Source organism: Leucopleurus acutus (genome assembly GCF_964270905.1).
Source record: "Leucopleurus acutus genome assembly, chromosome: 19".
In the NCBI taxonomy this organism is placed as follows: Eukaryota; Metazoa; Chordata; class Mammalia; order Artiodactyla; family Delphinidae; genus Leucopleurus; species Leucopleurus acutus.
The window spans coordinates 46157824-46178065 of record NC_139161.1 but is presented as its reverse complement, the minus strand read 5'-3'; the positions used below and the strand labels follow the sequence as shown (position 1 = coordinate 46178065).

Here is a 20242-nt window from a genome sequence, read left to right as displayed (position 1 = left end):
TTCTATAACATACATTTCGTTATGGCTACCTTAACTGGATATTTTTTAGATCAAATTTCTCCTTAGGTAGCACTTTTGGTTTTATAAAGCACTGAGATAAATGTCTAGGAGAAGAATATGTTTATGTGGCACTCCTTTCCAAATGAAAATATTTTATTTTATAGTTAACAAACAAAACTGAACATGACAAAAATACTGTAAATACAGTAGCAGTTCCATTAGCATTTCCCTAGCAAGCTTCCCCCTGGCATTTTGCATACACATAGGAGTCAGTCTCGGATGGCAATGGGGGTGAAATGGCACTACTTATTTTTTTGTTCAGCTTCATAAGAGCTGAACAGATGTGTGCCCAGTGGTATAAGTATTCGATAGCAGTATTACCAAATGTCCATACTTCAATTCTAGAATGATCTGCACCAAGAAAAAAGAAAGTGTGAATAGTTTTGTACTTTTATTACTAAAATATATTTTAATACTAAAATATAAAATATAAATTATGACAGAAGTTCATTCGATATATTTTGAGTCAAAACCATAGCAGAATCCTGTTTAAATATGTAATTACAGGAAAATGGATAAATAAATTTCCTTATATTCATATAATGGAATACTACACAGCATTTAACAAAGAACTAGAGCTACATATATCATTGTGGATAAATCTCAAAAACATACTGTTGAGAACAGTAAGTTGTAGAATAGTATGTTCTTTTGGATATAGTTAAAAACAATTTTAAAACCTGAAAATACTATATTGTTTATGGATTCATAGGCATGTAGTAAAAGTAAGAAATCATGATGAAACTGATAAACACCAAATTCATAATAATATTAGCTCTAGGGAGGAAGAGAAGAGCATGGGATCAGGGAGGGGTATAGAAAGTCTCAACTGTTCCTATAATGTTTTCTTTCTTTAAGAAAGTCTGACTCAACCATGCATAATGTTAAGCTTGGATACAGAATATGGCTCCATAATGACTACACAGGTGTTAGTCTCTAACTTCTGTGTTTGAAATATTTCCTAATTAAAAATTATTTTTAAACATATAATCACTGTACACCAAAACATTTCATTTGTTAGACTGCTAACTATTAAGCTGCCATTCGTAAAAGTTACTTTTTCCCAGGAGTCAGTCAGTGACTAATATTCAGATAGAATGGTCCAATGGAAAGAGAATATACTTTAAAGTTGAAAGGATCTGAGTTCTAATCTTGGCCGTACCCCAACTAGTTTTGTGACCTTGAAAAAAGTCACTTAATTGCTCTGAGCCTGTTTTTTCTTCCAAAAAACAGAGATAACTCAGAATTGCTATGAGGATTAATGAGAAAAGATATGCAAAAATCTGTCACAGAGTAGTTGCTCAAAAAAATGTTAATTACCTTCCTTCTTTCAGGTGCCTTCTACCCTCAGGTCTATGTTTTGCTCATTTTTGTTACTTCTAGTGTCTAATACAGTTCCTAACCCAATAAATGTTTGCTGATTTGAGTTGAATCAAACTAATAAGTGATACTTATAATTGAATAAGAGGTTTTAAATGCTTTCTATACAGTAGCTCATTAACAACACTGACAATTATGTCACTTATGGATATCTATTAGGATGACAAAACAGAACATATATTATTTCCCTATCTTCTATCAACATGAAGGAACAAATTTCCCTGAATTAGGCTTAGACTTTCTATGGTTTTGAAGGCATCACTACCACAAAGGTACAATGTGGGACAGGAAAGGCACATAAAATATGGAAAACATACTCAAGTCTCATTTTTATTTGAAGCTCACTTTAAAACATGTGGGTACAATTTTCTAAAATTCTGTTTTAACACATGCACGCACACACACAGAGGTACTGTCTTCTCTCAGTTGTAGGTGTTTAATAAATGTTGATTGAAACAACATTAAATTGTGGAATAATTAAGTTAGGCTTTTCAAATACTGTCTTTTCAGTAACATTAGTGACAATTATGAATAAAAATTAAAACAGATGCTGGTCATGAGAGCACATTAAAAATACTTGATTCAGGGCTTCCCTCGTGGCGCAGTGGTTGAGAGTTCGCCAGCCGATGCAGGGGACACGGGTTCGTGCCCCGGTCTGGGAAGATCCCACATGCCGCGGAGCGGCTGGGCTCGTGAGCCATGGCCGCTGAGCCATGGTCGCAGAGCCTGCGTGTCCGGAGCCTGCGCTCCGCAACGGGAGAGGCCACAACAGTGAGAGGCCCACATACCACAAAAACAAAAAAACAAAAAAAAAACCCTGATTCATATGATATTATGGGTAATACTAGACCAATAACATACATACTTAAAATATTGAGATGCATTTGTTATAATTGATCGCTTTTTGTATTAATTAGCTTCCTGGAAGCTTTAAAAGTTAATGCTATAGGCTGCAAAGATTACTTTATCATAATATTCCAATGTTATGAATCTAAATTAAATAAAACTTCACTCTAGAACACTCCTAATACCAGTCCTAACTAATTTTCTGAGATATAACAGCTCTGCTTCTGCCCACAGCCTTTATTCTGCCTTTTCCAGATCCCCATTAAGAGCCCTGTTGCATTGACGCCTGCCAGTGTTCTTATCCGACATCCAAATGATCAGACCCCTATCTGCAGCCATTATTAAGCTAATAGCCATCTCCACGGTGATTCAAGGATTTGAGGACGGGGAGCGACGTCGCTCCCTTTCACAAGCCCCTGTTGCTTATTTCCTGTCTTACTGTTACCGAGGACAGAAGCTCCGAACCTGTCTGGTGGAGGTTCCTGTTTCCCTGCCCCGTTTCAATGAGAGATTGATGCCTTAACAACTGGCTCTAATGATTTCTCTAATGAAGCCTCCATCGGTCGGCTGGGTTCCCAGTAACAACGGTTGAGTGTTACTGCCCTCTTGTGGTGGATAGACGCCAGATCTCTGCAGTTCAGCAGAGCTCCAATGTGCATAGATTTAGTAATTCTTCCTTTGTAAAGGATAGAGTAAATTATTTGAATATATCTGAGTTTAAAGACTTGCTGGGTCAAACTTTGAACCTCTGTTTATGAACCTATTAATTCAGAAACACTTTATGGTATTTTTGTAGGGTCTAGCTTAATCAAACTTTTAATTACATAGGGAATTCATTCTGCTGAAAACATTGGGGTATTATAGGATATTTATAATTAAAATTCCATTTATGGATCTCTGCTTTAACACTGGATTAATCCTTTGGGAATTATAGACAATTAGAAAGATGTGCGAAGCAATAAAGAATGAAGTCCTTAAGCTTCAAGTCCAAAAGTTAAAGTGTAACTGCTCCTTTCAACTAAAATCTAACCCAAGATCAGCAAGCAGTGTATCTTTTTAAAAAAATTTTGGTTGCATTGGGTCTTTGTTGCTGCATGCGGGCTTTCCCTAGTTGCAGTGAGCGGGGGCTACTCTTCGTTGCGGTGCACGGGTTTCTCACTGCAGTGGCTTCTCTTGTTGCGGAGGACGGGCTCTAGGCGCACGGGCTTCAGTAGTTGTGGCACGTGGGCTCAGTAGTTGTGGCACGTGGGCTCAGTAGTTGTGGCTCGCGAGCTCCAGAGCACAGGCTCAGTCGTTGTGGCGCACGGGCTTAGTTGCTCTGCAGCATGTGGGATCTTCCTGGAGCAGGGCTCAAACCCGTGTCCCCTGAATTGGCAAGTAGATTCTTAACCACTGCGCCACCAGGGAAGTCCCTTTACTGTTTATTTAAATTAAATTATTTTAAAACACTTTTAAACAAAAAATAGAAACTCGCTATTGATGTGATAAAACCATTACAAATAAAAGTTGAATGATATTTTTTCTTGTATTCCAATGGCACAGGTATCAGTTGTTTGCTCCTTTTTGTTTGGAGCTTAGTGTGGGAAGCCTACAGGGGTCTTTGCATTCAGTAAACACACTAATACTCTCCCTGTTTTCACTCTGGTACTCTCCCTCTCAGTTGTGTCTGACGTCCCCCAGTCCAGAGAAATTCTAGGTTACCCTCTCTGAGGAATAAATTTCTAAGGTTGGGGAGGGAAGGTTGCCCAGTGGTGTGATGTAGAGAAGATGAGATACAGAGACCAAAACACTAAAACAGAAAGATGAGAAACAACAGGGAGAAGAAAACTTCAAAAAATACTTAACATTAATACTCTCAGTGAGACAAGACATTGCATTCATGAAATATGAACAACATGTTGTAGAAAGCAAATATTTAGAGAACAAGAGCAACAAAAGGCTCTCAAACATTAAAATGCACAGAAACAAAAATTCAACAGGATTAAAAGTTGAGAGAATGTCTCAGAAAGTGAAACAAAAAGACAAAAAGATGGAAAATAGGACAGAAAATACAGGGATTTTTGAGGCTGAATCTAGGAGATCCCATGTCTGAATAATAGGAGGAGTTCCAAAGAGGGAACACAGAAAAGGGAGGGTAGGGCCTCCACTAACCTCTAGGTCATTTTTGTGTAAATAAGAAAAAGACACCTACCATGGATGAATATACTCTATAAGCACACGGCTTGCTGAGGAGAAAAAGGTGTATGATCTACTGTATAGCACAGGGAACTCTGCTCAATGTTACGTGGCAGCCTGGATGGGGGAGAGTCTGGGGGAGAATGGATACATGTATGTGTATGGTTGAGTTGCCTTGCTGTGCACCTGAAACCATCACAACACTGTTAATCAGCTATACTCCAATATAAAATTAAAAGTTAAAAAAAAAAAAAAAAGAGGGCTTCCCTGGTGGCGCAGTTGTTGAGAGTCCGCCTGCCGACGCAGGGGACATGGGTTCGTGCTCCTGTCCGGGAAGATCCCACATGCCGCGGAGCGGCTGGGCCCGTGAGCCATGGCCGCTGAGCCTGCACGTCTGGAGCCTGTGCTCCGCAACGGGAGAGGCCCCAACAGTGAGAGGCCCACATACCGCAAAAAAAAAAAAAAAAAAAAGAAAGAAAGAAAAAGGTGTGAGGAAAGAGATACCCCTCCTCCAAGCAGATATAGCCTTAAGCTGAAGCACACAGTTTAGTGTATGGAATTCTGGTTAGATTTCAGCCCCCACCATCCTCAGCAGGGCACATCTGTGCAGTGCACAGACTGCACAGCTGTAAGTAGCAGCCTTGATGCCATGGAGGAAATCATCAGGGCTTAAGAACCTGTGTTTCACAACTGAAAAGGCCCAGTGAGTGCTCAGATCAATGGATGAAAACAGACCCACATCAAGATATATCATTATGAAATTTCACAGTCTTGGAGATAAAGGAGTAATTCTATAGCTTCTGGAGAGAAACAAAACAAAACATGCACAGAATCTGAAAGTTACATGCGCAGAATCAGAAAGGCTTCAGACTTCGTTTCAACAGCAAGCTTGGAAGTTTCCAAGTTTCTTCTAACAACGGAGCCATTTCCTCAAGAAGTTAACCATAGAGTTTCCATATGACCCAGCAATTCCACTCGGAGTTATGTGTCAAGAGAACTGAAAACATATACTCACAAAAAAACTTGTAAACAAATATTCATAGCAGTATTATTTATAATAGCCAAAAAGTAGAAACAACTCACATGTCCATCGACTGATAAATGGATAAATAAAATGTGGTATATCCTTATAATAGACTATTATTCAGCTATAAGAAAGTAATGAAGTAGTACTGGTACATGCTTGGACATAGATGAACCTTGAAACATTATGCTAAGTGAAAGAAGCCACATACAAAAGCCACCTATTGTATGATTCCATTTATATGAAATGTCCAGAATAGGCAAATATATAGATACTGTAAGTAGATCAGTGGTTGCCAAGGGCTGGGGTGGGGAGGGGCAAAGGAGAGTGACTGCTAATGGGTACCAGGTTTCTTTCTAAAGTGATGAAAATATTCTAAAATTAGATAGTGGTGATGATTGCACAACCTGGTGAACATACTAAAAACCACTAAATGGTATACTTTAAAAGAGTGAAATCTGTGGTATGTGAATTATATCTCAATTTCTAAAAGAAGACAATGGGGGACTTCTCTGGTGGCGCAGTGGTTAAGAATCCGCCGGCCAATGCAGGGGACATGGGTTCGAGCCCTTGTCCGGGAAGATGCCACATGCCTCGGAGCAACCAAACCTGTGCACCACAACTACTGAGCCCGCGTGCCACAACTACTCAAGCCGGCGTGCCTAGAGCCCATGCTCCACAACAAGAGAAGCCACCGCAGTGAGAAGCCCACGCACTGCAATGAAGAGTAGCCCCCGCTCACTGCAACTAGAGAAAGCCCGGGCGTAGCAACGAAGACCCAACGCAGCCAAAAAAAAAAAAAAAGACAATGGGGCAATGTCTTTAAAATTACACTTCCTAGCAAACTACAAATCAAATGTGACAGTTGAATAAAAACATCTTCAGACGTGAAAAGTCTCAAAAAATTTACCATTCATGCACTAGTGCTCAGGAAACTACTAGAGATATGCTACCTCAAAACATGGGAGTAGATCGAGGAAGAATGAACGAAGAGAATGGCAAAGTAAATGCCTCTGACGGCAGCAAAATAAATTTCAGGAAGGCAGCTAAGGAGCAGATCTGGGGTGGGGGAAGGCCCCAGATTCAAAGAAAATTAAGATCTCTAGAAAGGATGGCTTCAAGAAAAAAAGAAATTGAAACCAACAAAAATTACCTGGTAAAACTGACCTTTTGGGAAATTAAAAATACGGAGAGACAAATAGAAGGGGTGAGAATAATTATGAAGTACAAAGAAAACTAAGCAATTTAAAAAATAAAAGGCAATTATTTACTTCAGGAAAAACAAAAATGAAAAAGGAATGATCAAAATATGCTACAATGTTCAGCTGTGGATATCTGAATAGGCAAAATCATGTAAACATTGCATTTGGATTTAACTCCAAATAGTAATACAATTTCATTGGGAGGGCAAGGTAAGAAAATTGTGGTATAACAGAACTAAACTTTCATCTATAAGAAGAAAACCATTTGACAAGGCTTAAGTTAATGACTCAAAAGATAGCAATAGTGCATAATATTAGAAATATAGAAAATTTGAAAACAACAGAAGAAACAGTCAAAAGAGTCAAAAAGAATTGCATGGTGAGAGGAACTGGGGAAAAGAGAGGAAAGGGATGGGCTAGTGACTTCTTTGTTAGAAGGCTTTTAGTTCTATTTGACCTTTTAAAGTACTTTAATAAAAAGTATGATATAGGGCTTCCCTGGTGGCGCAGTGGTTGAGAGTCCGCCTGCCGATGCAGGGGACATGGGTTCGTGCCCTGGTCTGGGAGGATCCCACATGCCGCGGAATGGCTGGGCCCATGAACAATGGCCACTGAGCCTGCGCGTCCGGAGCCTGTGCTCTGCAATGGGAGGGGCCCCAACAGTGAGAGGCCCACGTACCGCAAAAAAAAAAAAAAAAAAAAAAAAGTATGATATAATTTTTATAATCCTTTTGGGATAAAAGATTGTTTTAACATCCACTGAAATGAAAAAAATGAGTGACAAAGGAACTTGGAAAATATGTTTGCCTTAAATAGAAAAATGTTCTCATTAAACTGATTTTCAACAGCCTTTATCAGATATCAAAGCAATGGGATGTTACCTTGACAAAACCATTTTTCTCATAATTCAATAACTACTATTGGAAAACTTCAAAATTTAAAATCAGAAGGAGTGATAAGGAATGAAAGAAAATAGCTAATTTAATTTTTCTCTTTTTTTTTCCCCCAGATGACTTGAAACTGGAAGGGAAATGCATGGGAAATGGGCAAGCATCTAGGCCCCAGGTCTTTACCAAATTCCAAAATAGTTCCTGAACAGTGTGTGAGTACTTGTCTCATATCTTAACTAAAAGGGCCCTTTAAGCGGTTCTTTTCAGGACAAGGGAATCTATTCTAGAACGGAATGGATGTTTCTACCTCTAGAGCCTGAAATTCGTGAGCAACTCATAAATATCACACTCTAGACTCTCTCTTAAACCCAGATCTAACTGTGATAGCAGCTCTTTTCCGACAAGTAGGAACAAGTCTTGGAAGAGGCCACTATCTAAGAATACTAGGTTTGAAAAGGTGGTAGGGAACTATAACCAAATCCAAGCCAAATAGGACAAAACAATTTTCTTGGTTTCTTGTCCATTTCATTCTGACTCATTTAAAAGAACCCGGCACATCCTCACAGTTGCAGATTCAGTTCAGTGCTGTATTCATATGTGCTATTTCTGGATGGTTGGTAGAATCCTGTCTGATCTTTAGCTGTGCAGTGGGAGGTGAAGGAGAGAGTCTTGCCCCACTTCTGGAGTGGAGAGGGATGGAGAACAGCACGCAGTAGAGCCACCACGGTGGTGGCAATAGCAATTAGGGAAAGATCTCCCGGGGTAAAGGTGAATCTTGAGGACAGAAGTTAATCAGGGCTGTGAGTCCAGCAGTCCTGCCCCCTGATGGTAGAGCATCTCCCTCCATTGTCATTCTTGGAGGATCATGGTGGTATTTTATGGAGGAAGCTGGTGAGTTTCTGTATAGATGGTGATAGCACTGAGGCTGTGGCCGCTTTGGAAGAGGAGCCCTGGGTCTCTCGCAGGAAAAGTGGAGGGCCTGGGGAACTCCTGCTGAGACCAGTGTCTGTGCACCTATAGACGCTTGGATTTAGGTGTGGGGAGGAAGTATGGCTACTTGCAGAAACACAGTTTCTAGATAGCAAAGTGATTGTGGTCACACTTGGAATGGGAGACAGCTCTTCTTACCTCTAGGTCTGAGAACATTTCCTGGTAGAAAACATCTGTCCAAACCCACTGGGAAGGGGACATGGGACAGAAAAACCAGGCGAGGCTGGCATCAGAGGTCCAAAATGGAGTGAGGAGAACAGATCCATTACAAGGTGGTCAGGTCACGGGTCTTCAGGTAAAGAAGGCTAACTACATGAGTACTTTAGGCAGAGTAACAGAGGGTAGCAGGCTTTTGATGCACTATGCACAGCTGTCCGGGAGTGGTCACTGGAGTCAGTGGGTCCCCCACAGGGAAGTATGTCAGCAACATTCACATGCAATGGCATAGTCTTGGGAAGCCAAGCCTGCTGAACAAAGCTGCCCAGTGCTCCTGCAAAGGTGACTGTCTCAATATAAAGGTGGGACACAGCTGCCTGGAATTCCACCAGAATATAAAATAACCCTTTCTAGAAATGTAAATCAAAACCACGATGAGATATCACAACACATCTGCTAGAAAGGCTATTACCAAAACAAAAACCAAACAAACAAAAAAACCCCAAGAAATAACAAATGCTGGCCAGGATGTGGAGAAAAGAGAACCCTTATGCACAGCTGGTAGGAATGTAAATTGGTGCAGTCACTATGGAAAACAATATGGAGTTTTCTCAAAACATTATATATAGAACTACCATATGATCCAGCAATTCCATTTTTGGGTATACATCTGAAGGAAATGAAATCACTATCTTGAAGAGATATCTGCACCCCTCATGTTCACTGCAGTGTTACTTACAATAACCAAGACATGGGAACAACCTAGGTGTTCACTGACAGATGAATGAATAATGAAAATGTGATATATACATATAGTGGAATATTGTTCAGTCATAAAAAATAAGGAAATCCTGCCATTTGCAACAACATGGATGAAACTTCAGGGCATTAGGTTAAGTGAAATGAGTCAGACAAAGACAAATACCGTATGATCTCGCTAGAGCTAGGATGAAGTGGAGTGAGAGTTGGAAGCAGAAGCCCTAAAAAAGTGTGGGCACATCACCAGCCCTGACTCTGTTTTCTTGGCAAAATCATCAGTTTGGAAGGTTTGGTGAGTTTGGAGCTATGCCAAAAGTCCCTCCCCATCCTGGGCAGAACCTATAGGTATTGGTGGCATTTCATGCCGGGTGGAGTCATTGAGTAGGGGCCTTACTTACTTCTAGAAGAAGGCTCAGATAAACTTGGGCAGCAGAGTGCCCTGCCAGAAGACTCCCCTTTTTCTGGCACAAGCAGAAGGGTGCCCCAGGAGTTCTCTTTCCTTTCCCCAAATGCGGAGCTTAGGATTTCCTGATACAATTGCATCTGAAGGAGAGAGGGTTGGTACCTGGGTGGTCTGAACTTTCTTGATTGATTCAGAGACTGTGGTAATGCTAAAGGTTTGGTGGCCGTGGTAGGGGAGCCTAGGGGATATTAGCTTCTGGCTGAATCCAGCTCTGTTAACTGCAGTTGGAATTCCTGGCACCTGAGGACACTGCTGGAAGAGAAAGTGGTGGGGAGCATTGGAGATCAAGGCTACTCAGGAATCAGCTAGCACAGTCCAAAGTGGGGGCAAGCAAAGGAAACAGAAATTTGCATGTTTTCCTGAAACAAAAGAGCTATATATGACAACAGGAGGTAGTTCTGATAGGCAAATCGGAGGTGAGCCTGAAGAAACTCCCTTGAAGCATTGGTACAATGCCATGGATGATGCCTTTATTAAGGGCTGAGAGCCAATTCCTGAACATGCCTTCAAGGTGGAGAGGGGAGGGGCCTGATCCTCATCCCTAGCTCCTATCTGACAGAGGGACTGGACTGGACACTGGGGGGTACCTGAGTCCTTGCCCAAGAAGGGGAACATCGGTTTGAAGGGACACAAGTGGCAGCAGGATCTGGTTCTAGGCCAAGGGGCTGGCAGGTTGGATGGGGACCAAAGTGGAGTAGGGACTCAGGGAGAATCTCAATTAGACAAACGGGTCACACATGGGGCAGTGCCAGGCCCAAGGCAGGGACTAAATCTACTCCAAAGGGAAGAGCAGCAACTAGGCACTGACATAGAAAATATTTCTGCTAGAGTTTTAAGTCCTCAGTGAACAGTGAACAAGTATAGACCAAGTACAGTGTATACAAATATATAGTGAACACGTATTCGTTTTTGTTGCTGCTGCCGTTACTGTTTTCCTTAAACAGCACCTTAGAAGTGATAACTGCAACACCTGTGAATGCAGAGGCTCTGTGAATCAGTCCATGGCCCTGAGGGCACGCAGAAGACCTTCCAAACAGGAATTCTAATCTTTACTCACACCACTCTCGGTCCACATGAATTCATGTGAACTATTTTTTTTTTTTTTTTTGGCGGTACGCAGGCCTCTCACTGTTGTGGCCTCTCCCATTGCGGAGCACAGGCTCCGGACGCGCAGGCTCAGTGGCCATGGCTCACGGGCCTAGCTGCTCCACGGCATGTGGGATCTTCCCGGACTGGGGCACAAACCTGTGTCCCCTGCATCGGCAGGCAGACTCTCAACCACTGCACCACCAGCGAAGCCCCATGTTAACTTTTATGTGAATCTCGTGTCTAGCACTCCCGAACTTCTGGGAGTATCTCTCCTTCCTAAGCCAGAAGATCTCTCTCTCTCTCATCCACCCGTCCTCGCTCACTGCTTTGTGCTTCCGCTGTGCTACGTGCTTCCACTGCCACAGACAGCCTGAAGAGTGTGGCTGTCTTCCCCCGAGTTGCCTTTTCCTTTCTCTTGTCCTAGGAGTCTGATTCTAAGCCGCTCTGCCTAATATAGGTGTCACAGAAGTCTAGAAACCCTTGTGACTTGGTCCAGAGTCTCCAAAGAGAGTGGGGGAGAGATGGATAGGCTTAGTGAAGAGATTTCTACAGAGCCATTTTTCCAATTAATGATTAGTTTTTTTAATGAGTTAAAAAAAAAAGAACCAAATTTTTAAGTTCGCTTTTTACTGTTCTATTCATATAAACAGCCTCAGGGGGATTCCCTGGCCATCCAGTGGTTAGGACTCTGTGCTTCCACTGCCGAGGGCCTAGGTTCGATCCCTGGTTGGGGAACTAAGATCCCACAAGCCGAGCAGCAAAAAACAAAAACAGAACAAAACAAAACTGGCCTTAGGTCTCTGGTGGGGTAATATACACACATAGAGAAATGTGTGCTTGTATATGCATATTTACCCTTATATGTTACCAGTTCTCTGTGGTCAAAGAGCTCATCACCTTTTCCAACCTGGGAGCCTCACTGCTTTGATTCCTGCTGATGCTCCTCCCAAAAAGTCTACATTACTAGTCTATAAAGACTCATAATCTATTATTTTCTTCGGTTCTTCATGGGAACTAAAGGTAATAGCTGCCTTTTTGCTTAACATACTTGTCTCCTAGTCTCACTGCAGCCCCTATTTGCTTTTATTTTTTAGCGAATTATGAACATGTAGTCAATAAGTGGGAGACAGAGGTGCTTCTGAATTCTCATACGTGTGGCACAGACAGTCACTTTGGGGATTGCAGTAGATTACAGACAATGCCCCTCCTTTTAGAAGACTATAATCAGAACTATTTTCCCCTAAAAATTGAATGTATGAGCCACTTGCTTTATTCTAATAAAAGTCTCTGGATTGCAACTGTGTTTTGTTGCTCTTGGTATAGATTTAGACCAAAATTAAGTGGAAATTTACCTCTGATATATTCATCAATGAGCTTTAAATTAACCTTCAGTTTCCTAGCAGTTGGATCAAAGTCACAAATATTCTCGACTAAGTATTGGTTAACGTACTGTGAACAAAGAACAAAAGTTATGGAATCATCAACAAGTGGAAGTAGAGTGCCCAATTCATCAGTTTACATAATTCCATTTATATACACTTCAAAACAGGCAAAACCAGTCTATGGTGTTAGAAGTCAGGATTCTGGTTACCCGAGGGTGAGTGTGCATGTGTGTGTGTGTGTGTGTGTGTGTGTGTGTGTGTGTGTGTGTGAGAAGCTGGTGATGGGAGAGGGTACGGTACAGAGGACAGCTTTGGGGATGCCACTAATGTTCTGTTTCTTGATCTAGGTGCCTGTTACAAATGTTCATTGTGTAAAAATTCTTGCCTTTCTATACTTAGGATTTGTGCAATTATGATTTGTATATCTAAACTTGTGTAGGATATTTTTCAATAAAGTGTACTTAAAAAAAAACTTACCAGTTTACACTGATCCCAATTTCCTAAGTCACTTGATAATTCCAATTCTGGATGAAAGAACAAGATAATCCCTTTTAGGATGTCTTGTACTAGTCTTATGTTGGCTTCCAACTCCTGGGACTGGCTGTCTGGTGATTTTGGCTCTGCCAGAAGATCATAATCATAGAGCAACAGTGACACAAAGTCCATGGAGGTAAGCAGCCGGAGGCACTGTTGTAGCTCTTTCAGCATGACTCGGAAGAAAAGAATGCCTGCCCGCTGGACTGCTCCCACATTTTCAATTTCTGGAATGATAGAATGACATCCCACATTGTTGTTTAGTACACACACTACTTTTTAATAGGATTCTGAACATAATATAGTAAAACTTTTTTTTTTCTTCAGGAAAAAGAAGACCATATCCTATGGTTTTAAACAATCAGTTTCTCTAGTCACGAAATCAAAAGGCAAAAATGGAATTACACCTGGTGAAGTTCACAGGAAGAGGCTTTGAGGAAACGTGGAAACTTTTTTGGAGTTAGATCTTGGTTTGAATACCTACTTTCCCCCTTATTGGTTCTGCGGTCTCTCTGAGCCTCCTTTTCATTTTCTGTGAGGATAGAGCTGATCCCTACTTCCCTGTTGAGCTGTGGGAATTACAGGAGATGGTATATGTAAAAGTGCTTAGCCCCAGGTCTTACACATAGTGGATGCTCAAAAGACATGAGTTTTCTTTTCTTTTTTCTTCTTCTCCCACACTGTGTAGTGGCTAGAAACCTTTCAGTTTTACCCCACCAGAGTGTTACTCTACTAATTCTGGTCATTCCATTCTAGGCAGCCAAAGGTTTCCATGCTTCCTTCTTCCCTCCCTTCTGCCCAAACTGATTTTGTGCTAAGGGTAGCCTAGTGGATGTGGAATCATAAGGACCGGGGGCCTGTACTTGGTCGTGCACTAGCTTGCTATTGGACTTTTGTTTTGACGAGCGTTAGCTTCTTTATCTGTAAAATGAGATGTTCCGAAGAGTTAGCACTGTGTAATGTACTGAAAAGAGCACCCAAACTGGGGTGCAAATCCAGCCTTCACCACTTGTAAACTATGTGATTTGGTGCAAGTTGTTTCTCTGAACTTTACTTTCCTCATCTGTAAAATGAAATAATCACCATTCACCTCATAGAGTTATGGTAAGGACCAATTGAAATAACATATTTAAAGTGTTTGACACATGATGTGACATTTTATATTGGGCTGGCCAGAAGGGTCATTCGGGTTTTTCCGTAAGATGTTACAGAAAAACCCAAATGACCTTTTTGGCCAACCCAATAAATGCTACTTGTATATTGCCTTTATGAGTCCTTCCAGTTCTAAAACCATGACTCTAGCCAAGAAAATGTGATTCCTTACCCTTCGCTAGAATTTATAGCCCATACTCATCAGCCCAAGACTGCAAGAAGGAAATCCTTCCATGTGGAAAGATCTATATATTGCAACAGTTCATTTTAGAAAATGCATCCTGCATTGCATTGTCTGTGATTTCCCCAAAACCTTTTAAATCCATGAATTCAGATGGTCGCCACATGCACAATACCTAAGATATAGTTTTTCTTTATTTCTCCAGATAATTCGCCCAGTATTTCATTGCAGGCAACTTGGATCACCTTCGTCATTTTCTGTAGATCTTTAAATTCTCGATACAACAACATCTTACTCCTGCCAATGTTAACATCGAGAGCTCCCAAAGCTTCTCCTGTTCTCTCACGAAGTGGAACTACTATGTGGTTTTCTCCACAGACAGAGGCCAAAACAACTTCTGAACTGTCTGTACACTTAAAGAGGAAATCTCTGAAACCAAAACCAAATAAGCATAAGGATATAAAACAACAGCCTGTTCATAACATTCCACCCAAACATACTGAATCACCTTCTCTTGTGCCTACTACACTCCAGCCGCACCAGCCCTTGTTGCTGTTTCGTCTGCCTGGACCACTCCACCCCTTGAGTTCACAGGGGTCTCTCCCTCAGCTCCTCATAGAGAAGCCCTCCCAGACCCCACAATCTAAAATAGCTGCACCTGAGTCTCGCTCCACCCTAATACCCTGCCTTATTGTTTTTACTATATACTTATCCTTATCTGAGGGTATTTGTTTTTTGTTTAAATATTGTCCAATACGTATTGGTTGAATGCCTGAAGGAACAATGAGCGTGTTAGGTCAGGTGCCCTAGAAGCAGAGCCTGAGAAAAGGGATGCTCTGTGCAAATGATTTATTGAGGGAGTGCTCTCAGGAGAAACCTGTAAGGGTCTGAGAAAAGCACGATAGGCAAGGGGGAGGAGCTAAGCAAGAATGTGATTTCAGGTGAACTCTAGCCTCAGTCTGATCCCAAGGGGAGCTCTGGAAGGCAAATTGTGCCCAGACTCTGCTCCACCTTGAGGCAGGGGAGAGGCCTTTTGTCAGTCATTAGAGCTCTAATCTGCTTGGGTTGTGTGTGGAGAGGGTGTTTACAGAACTCTTAGGCACCTCCTGGTGAGAGGCTCCCATTGCTCAAGGGTGCTCCTCCAGAGAAAGTTACAGTGTAAGTCATTAGCAGTAGGACCTGGTCCCTCGCAGAAGGTACATGGGGATCTGGGCAGGGCACCTGCTTCAGTGAGGGACCTGCGGTTTTCATAGAAATGTAGTGGCTCCTTTTTTCTCTAGTGAGGTATAGCTTTTTATCTCTTTCTCTCTTTCCCCATCTACATGATATTGAGTGTATCTTTTTTTTTTTTTTTGGCCGAACTTTGGCATGCGGAACTTCCTTAACCAGGGATCAAACCCCCGCCCCCTGCAGTGGAAGCCCAGAGTCTTAACCATTGGACCATCAGGGAAGTCCTTACATGATATTGAGATGTCATTCCTTTGAGGTATTTGTAAAAATGTTGGTGCTTTGCATAGCCTCAAAAGCACGTTTAGGGAATTCCCTCGTGATCCAGTGGTTAGGATTCCGTGCTTCCACTGCAGGGGACAGGGGTTCGATCCCTGGTCGGGGAACTAAGATTCCATATGCTGCAGGGCATGGTCAAAAAAAAGCACATTTAGTTCATAACATCAATCCTATGATGATAGGGAAGGTTATGTCCTTCTTTTGCTATTCCTACCCCTTGCTGCAGCTGAGCCATCACTTTGTGTCTTTATGATAACCATAGTAATGATACATCATGCTAAGCTTTCTTGGTCAACAGAGGTCCTCAAAAAGCACCTGCTCTGGGCTTCCCTGGTGGCGCAGTGGTTGAGAGTCCGCCTGCCGATGCAGGGGACACGGGTTCGTGCCCCAGTCCAGGAAGATCCCACATGCCGCGGAGCGGCTGGGCCCGTGAGCCATGGCCGCTGAGCCTGCGCGTCCGGAGCCTGTGCTCCGCAACGGGAGAGGCCACAACAGTGAGAGGCCCGCGTACCGCAAAAAAAAAAAAAAAAAAAAAAAAAAAAAAAAAAAAAAAGCACCTACTCTAAGTTACACACAGAAATCCGAGGTTATAAGTCTGGATGTTACAAGGACTCCTGTAGAACTCTTGACCAGCACAAGGAATAACTGTATGGAAAAGAGCTTAAAACTGAATGAACATTCTGGTATGAGGCCAAACTGAAACTGAATTAACATAGGTACTTAAATGTCAAATTAGCCTACTAGTCTGAGATAGGTTACCGCCTATTCAACTATGCTGACCCTCTAAGAAGCAGTGGTCCCTTTTTGCAAAAGATGTATTCTAGTTAAGATCTGTTTTGCATCTGTCCACAGTTTAATAGTCTTTGCATTCCACAGGTGAGAGGCATTCAAGGTTATCTAGAACTGGGGGTTTATTAAAGGCAACATTCTTTGCCTCCTCCCCATCTTTGCCCCAGACTGTCTTCTTTAAATAAAAAATACAAGTCCACAGGCTAGTTAACATTAAGAGGATGAGTTCTGATTAAGTGATGTGGGTGTATTTTTCATAACCATGGTGGGTTTTTGTTAATTCCATGTTTACAGGACAATTATAGAAAATAAAACACTAAATTGAAATCTGTTTTAAAAAGGACTTGAGGGGGAAAGGACCCAGGCAGACAAAGGTCTGCAGTAATTTTTCTTTAAAACCCAATCAGAATGAGAGCCAGTGTATATTAATAAGAGGCAGAAGCTGGCAGTCAAACAAAACAGACCATGAGGTATGTCTCATACCTGAAGATGCAAGTCTTCCTAAAGATGATAGGGGGATTCCTGTGGATTTCTGTTAGACCCAGGTGCCCTGTGACCATCATATTTCGTAAAACGTAGTCTGAATCCTTGAAAAGAGGCAGAGATATCATTAGAGAGAGGAGTACTTAGACTTCATACTCTCTCTCTTTTTAAAAAAATATTTATTTGTTTTTGGCTGCATCAGGGTCTTAGGTGTGGTGCATGGGCAGCGTGCGTGCTCTTCGTTGTGGCACGTCGGCTTCTCTCTAGTTGTGGTCTGTGGGGTCAGTAACTGCAGTGCACCAGCTTAGTTGCCCCGAGGCATGTGGGATCTTAGTTCCCCGACCAGGGATCAAACCCCTGTCCCCTGCATTGGAAGGCAGATTCTTAACCACTGGACCACCAGGAAGTCCCCCAGACTTCATACTCTCATTAAGACTTTTGGGGACAAATAAATAGAAAAAAATTAGAAAAGCTTAGGTAATATAAAATGTTTTTCAAATTATAGGTCAAGGTCAATATAATTTTGAGCCACAATGATGCCAAACACTTGGGCCTCAAGGTTTGGGTCTCAGAATTTTTTTTTTCCTATCCTCACTCATTCTATTGGTCATCCCATCCAGTCTCATGATTTTTGTTTTGTTTTGGTAAAATATACACAGCATAATATTATCATTTTAACCATTCATAAGTGTGCAATTCAGTGGGATTAAATACATTCACAATGTGTAACCACTCGAGTAGTTTTAAATATAATTTATTTACCAGTCTGGATTTCTCCCAAACACTAAGCTCATATATCCAACTGCCTATTCAATATCTCCACTTAGATGTCTAACAGACATTTCAAATTATATTTTAAAAAAATCTTTTTCAATTTATTAGGTAAGAAATTATCTTCTACTTAACTTTGTATTTATTTCATTATGAGAACAATTGAACATTTTTTCCCATGTTTATTGACCATTTGCATGAGGTTTTTTGTTTAAATAAAATTGTCCTTTGCTTATTTTTATTTTGGATTTTCAAAATCTCATTGACTTTTATATAACACTGTTAATCCTTTGTCAGATATGTGGCAATTAGTTGTGTTTATAACTTTGATGCAGGAAAGTTTTACATTTTTATGTCATCAATGTATCAACCTCGCTTTAATCATTTCAATCTTTGAAATAGAATCAGCCATCCTTCCTCAGACCATGGCTGTAAATTCCCTCCTATCCTTCATTTTCTTAGCTATTCTCATGCATTTATTCTTCTTCCAAATGAAGATTAAAATCATTTGGCCAATTTAAAAAATCATGCTGGAATTTACCTTGGAATTTTGTTAAATTTAAAAATAATTTTGGTAAGAAATTATATTTTTAAAAAGTGGTCTTCTTGTGAAAATAATCATGATATGACTTTTTAACTTTATGAAAAAAATTTATGTCCCTTGGTAAAGTTTGTAGTTTGCTTCAGGTAGGACCTAAGTGTGATGGAGTGAAGTGGGGGGAATGTTCTGGGCAGGGTAACAGCATTTTTGAAGTCCCTGAGGTTAAAAAAAAAAAAAGGTTTCATGACTTCCCTGGTGGTCCAGTGGTTAAGAATCTGCCTTCCAATGCTGGGGTTGGGGGTTTGATCCCTGGTCGGGGAACTAAGATCCCACATGTGGTGGGGGAACTAAACCTGCATGCCACAACTAGAGAGCCTGTGTGCTGCAACTAGAGAGAAGCCGGAAACAAAGAGCCTGCGCACCGCAACGAAGACCCAGCACAGCCAAAATAAAAGAAAAATTTTTAAAAAGGTTTCTATTATGTATGGTGGGATGTGAAACATTAATTGGGGTATTGTATACCACCCTCCTCCCCACTCAAGCAGAAAGTTTGTGCTGCCTAAGAAAAGAAATGTGGAGAGGTGGAAAGCAGAAATCACCTGCTAATCTCTGGCTTTTGTTTTTTCAAAAGCCTACTTGATATAACTTAAGATAGCAAACCAGGCACATGTTAGACCTCAGGAAAGTAAGAGACTGAGGTCTTGGTCTCCTTGCTGGCTGTCAGCTGGGGGCTGCCCTTAGCTCCTAGCGACCTTGGGTCTTTGTACAGCTTCAGAACCAGCAACAGAGTGTCAACTCTCTCACACTGCCATCGCTCTGACTCTTCTTCCATCCTTTCACCTTTCAGGGACCATAGCCAGAAAAGGTTATCTGCTTTTAAGGACACGTATAATCGATAGGGCCTACCTGGCTAATCCAGGACACTCTCCCTTTCTCAAGGTCCTTAATACTAATCATGTCTGCAAAATTCCTTTTGCCACTAAGGTAACATATTTACAGGTTCCAGGAATTAGGATATGGACGTCTTGGTGGGGGGAAACATTATTCAGCCTACCACAGTTAAATATTTAACAAATTCGGTGCTCCAAAGAAATAGTTAGACATAGGTGCTTTGGGGTGATAAACTAAATAAATAATAATAATAATGATATTTATTATTATTCACAATAAAAGAGATAGCCTGAGTTTCATATCTAAGAGAAATTGAAACTCCTATGTTCCCTCATTTATAGTTATTGTCAAAAGAGTGAGAACTCTTTTTCCTCCATGACTCTGTACCTTACAGAAACATGGGCATGAGGTGAGGTGGGATGTCTCAGAATCTACTTTATAATTTGTATCAGTCAGGATGTCAGGAGGAAGCAGATGACACACCAGTACTGGCTAATTTGAAGAGAGTTTAATAAAGGGACTATTTATGAAAGCATGGGCAGTACTTAGAATCCCAGGCCTAGTAACAATGGGGAGCTGCTACCGCTTTTAGCCTGAAGAGGCAAGGGATGGAAGCAATTACTGGAACTTGGAGAAGACAGGAGAGGGAGAGGGCCACTTGACTAAAGGTACAGTGGCCTTTAGTCGAAGAACACAGCTAACCCACAGCAACCTGGCAGAGGGGAGAGCCAAAAGCAGAAGGAGAGCCTCCCTCTCCTTCTACCCACCAATCTCCTACTGGTGCCTCTCATTGGACAATCCCAAGAAGAAGCTAAAGGCCAAGGAGTCCATTGATTCAGTCTACTTTCTGAGGTACAGAGCGAGCTGGAGAAGAGAGGAGAGTAGATCTGGGGGGGCTGCATAAAGTAAGGGAGAGGCTTATTAAGTTACCATAGTTGAATGCTTTAAAAAAAGGTATCCCTACAGCCATCCTCAGCC

The 20242-nt window shown here is 41.5% G+C and overlaps 1 protein-coding gene across 1 annotated transcript in view; it reads right to left on the bottom strand.

Moving 5' to 3' along the window:
- Positions 1 to 229: 229 nt before the first annotated feature.
- EFCAB5 (EF-hand calcium binding domain 5) overlaps positions 230 to 20242 on the bottom strand; it is a gene marked incomplete at its 3' end in the record, with an annotated part of 113548 nt that continues 93535 nt past the window's right edge. Inside the window, 5 exon segments of the mRNA XM_082861027.1 lie at positions 230 to 411; positions 12387 to 12483; positions 12894 to 13177; positions 14459 to 14712; positions 17062 to 17165. Coding sequence (XP_082717153.1) covers positions 230 to 411; positions 12387 to 12483; positions 12894 to 13177; positions 14459 to 14712; positions 17062 to 17165 — 921 coding nt within the window.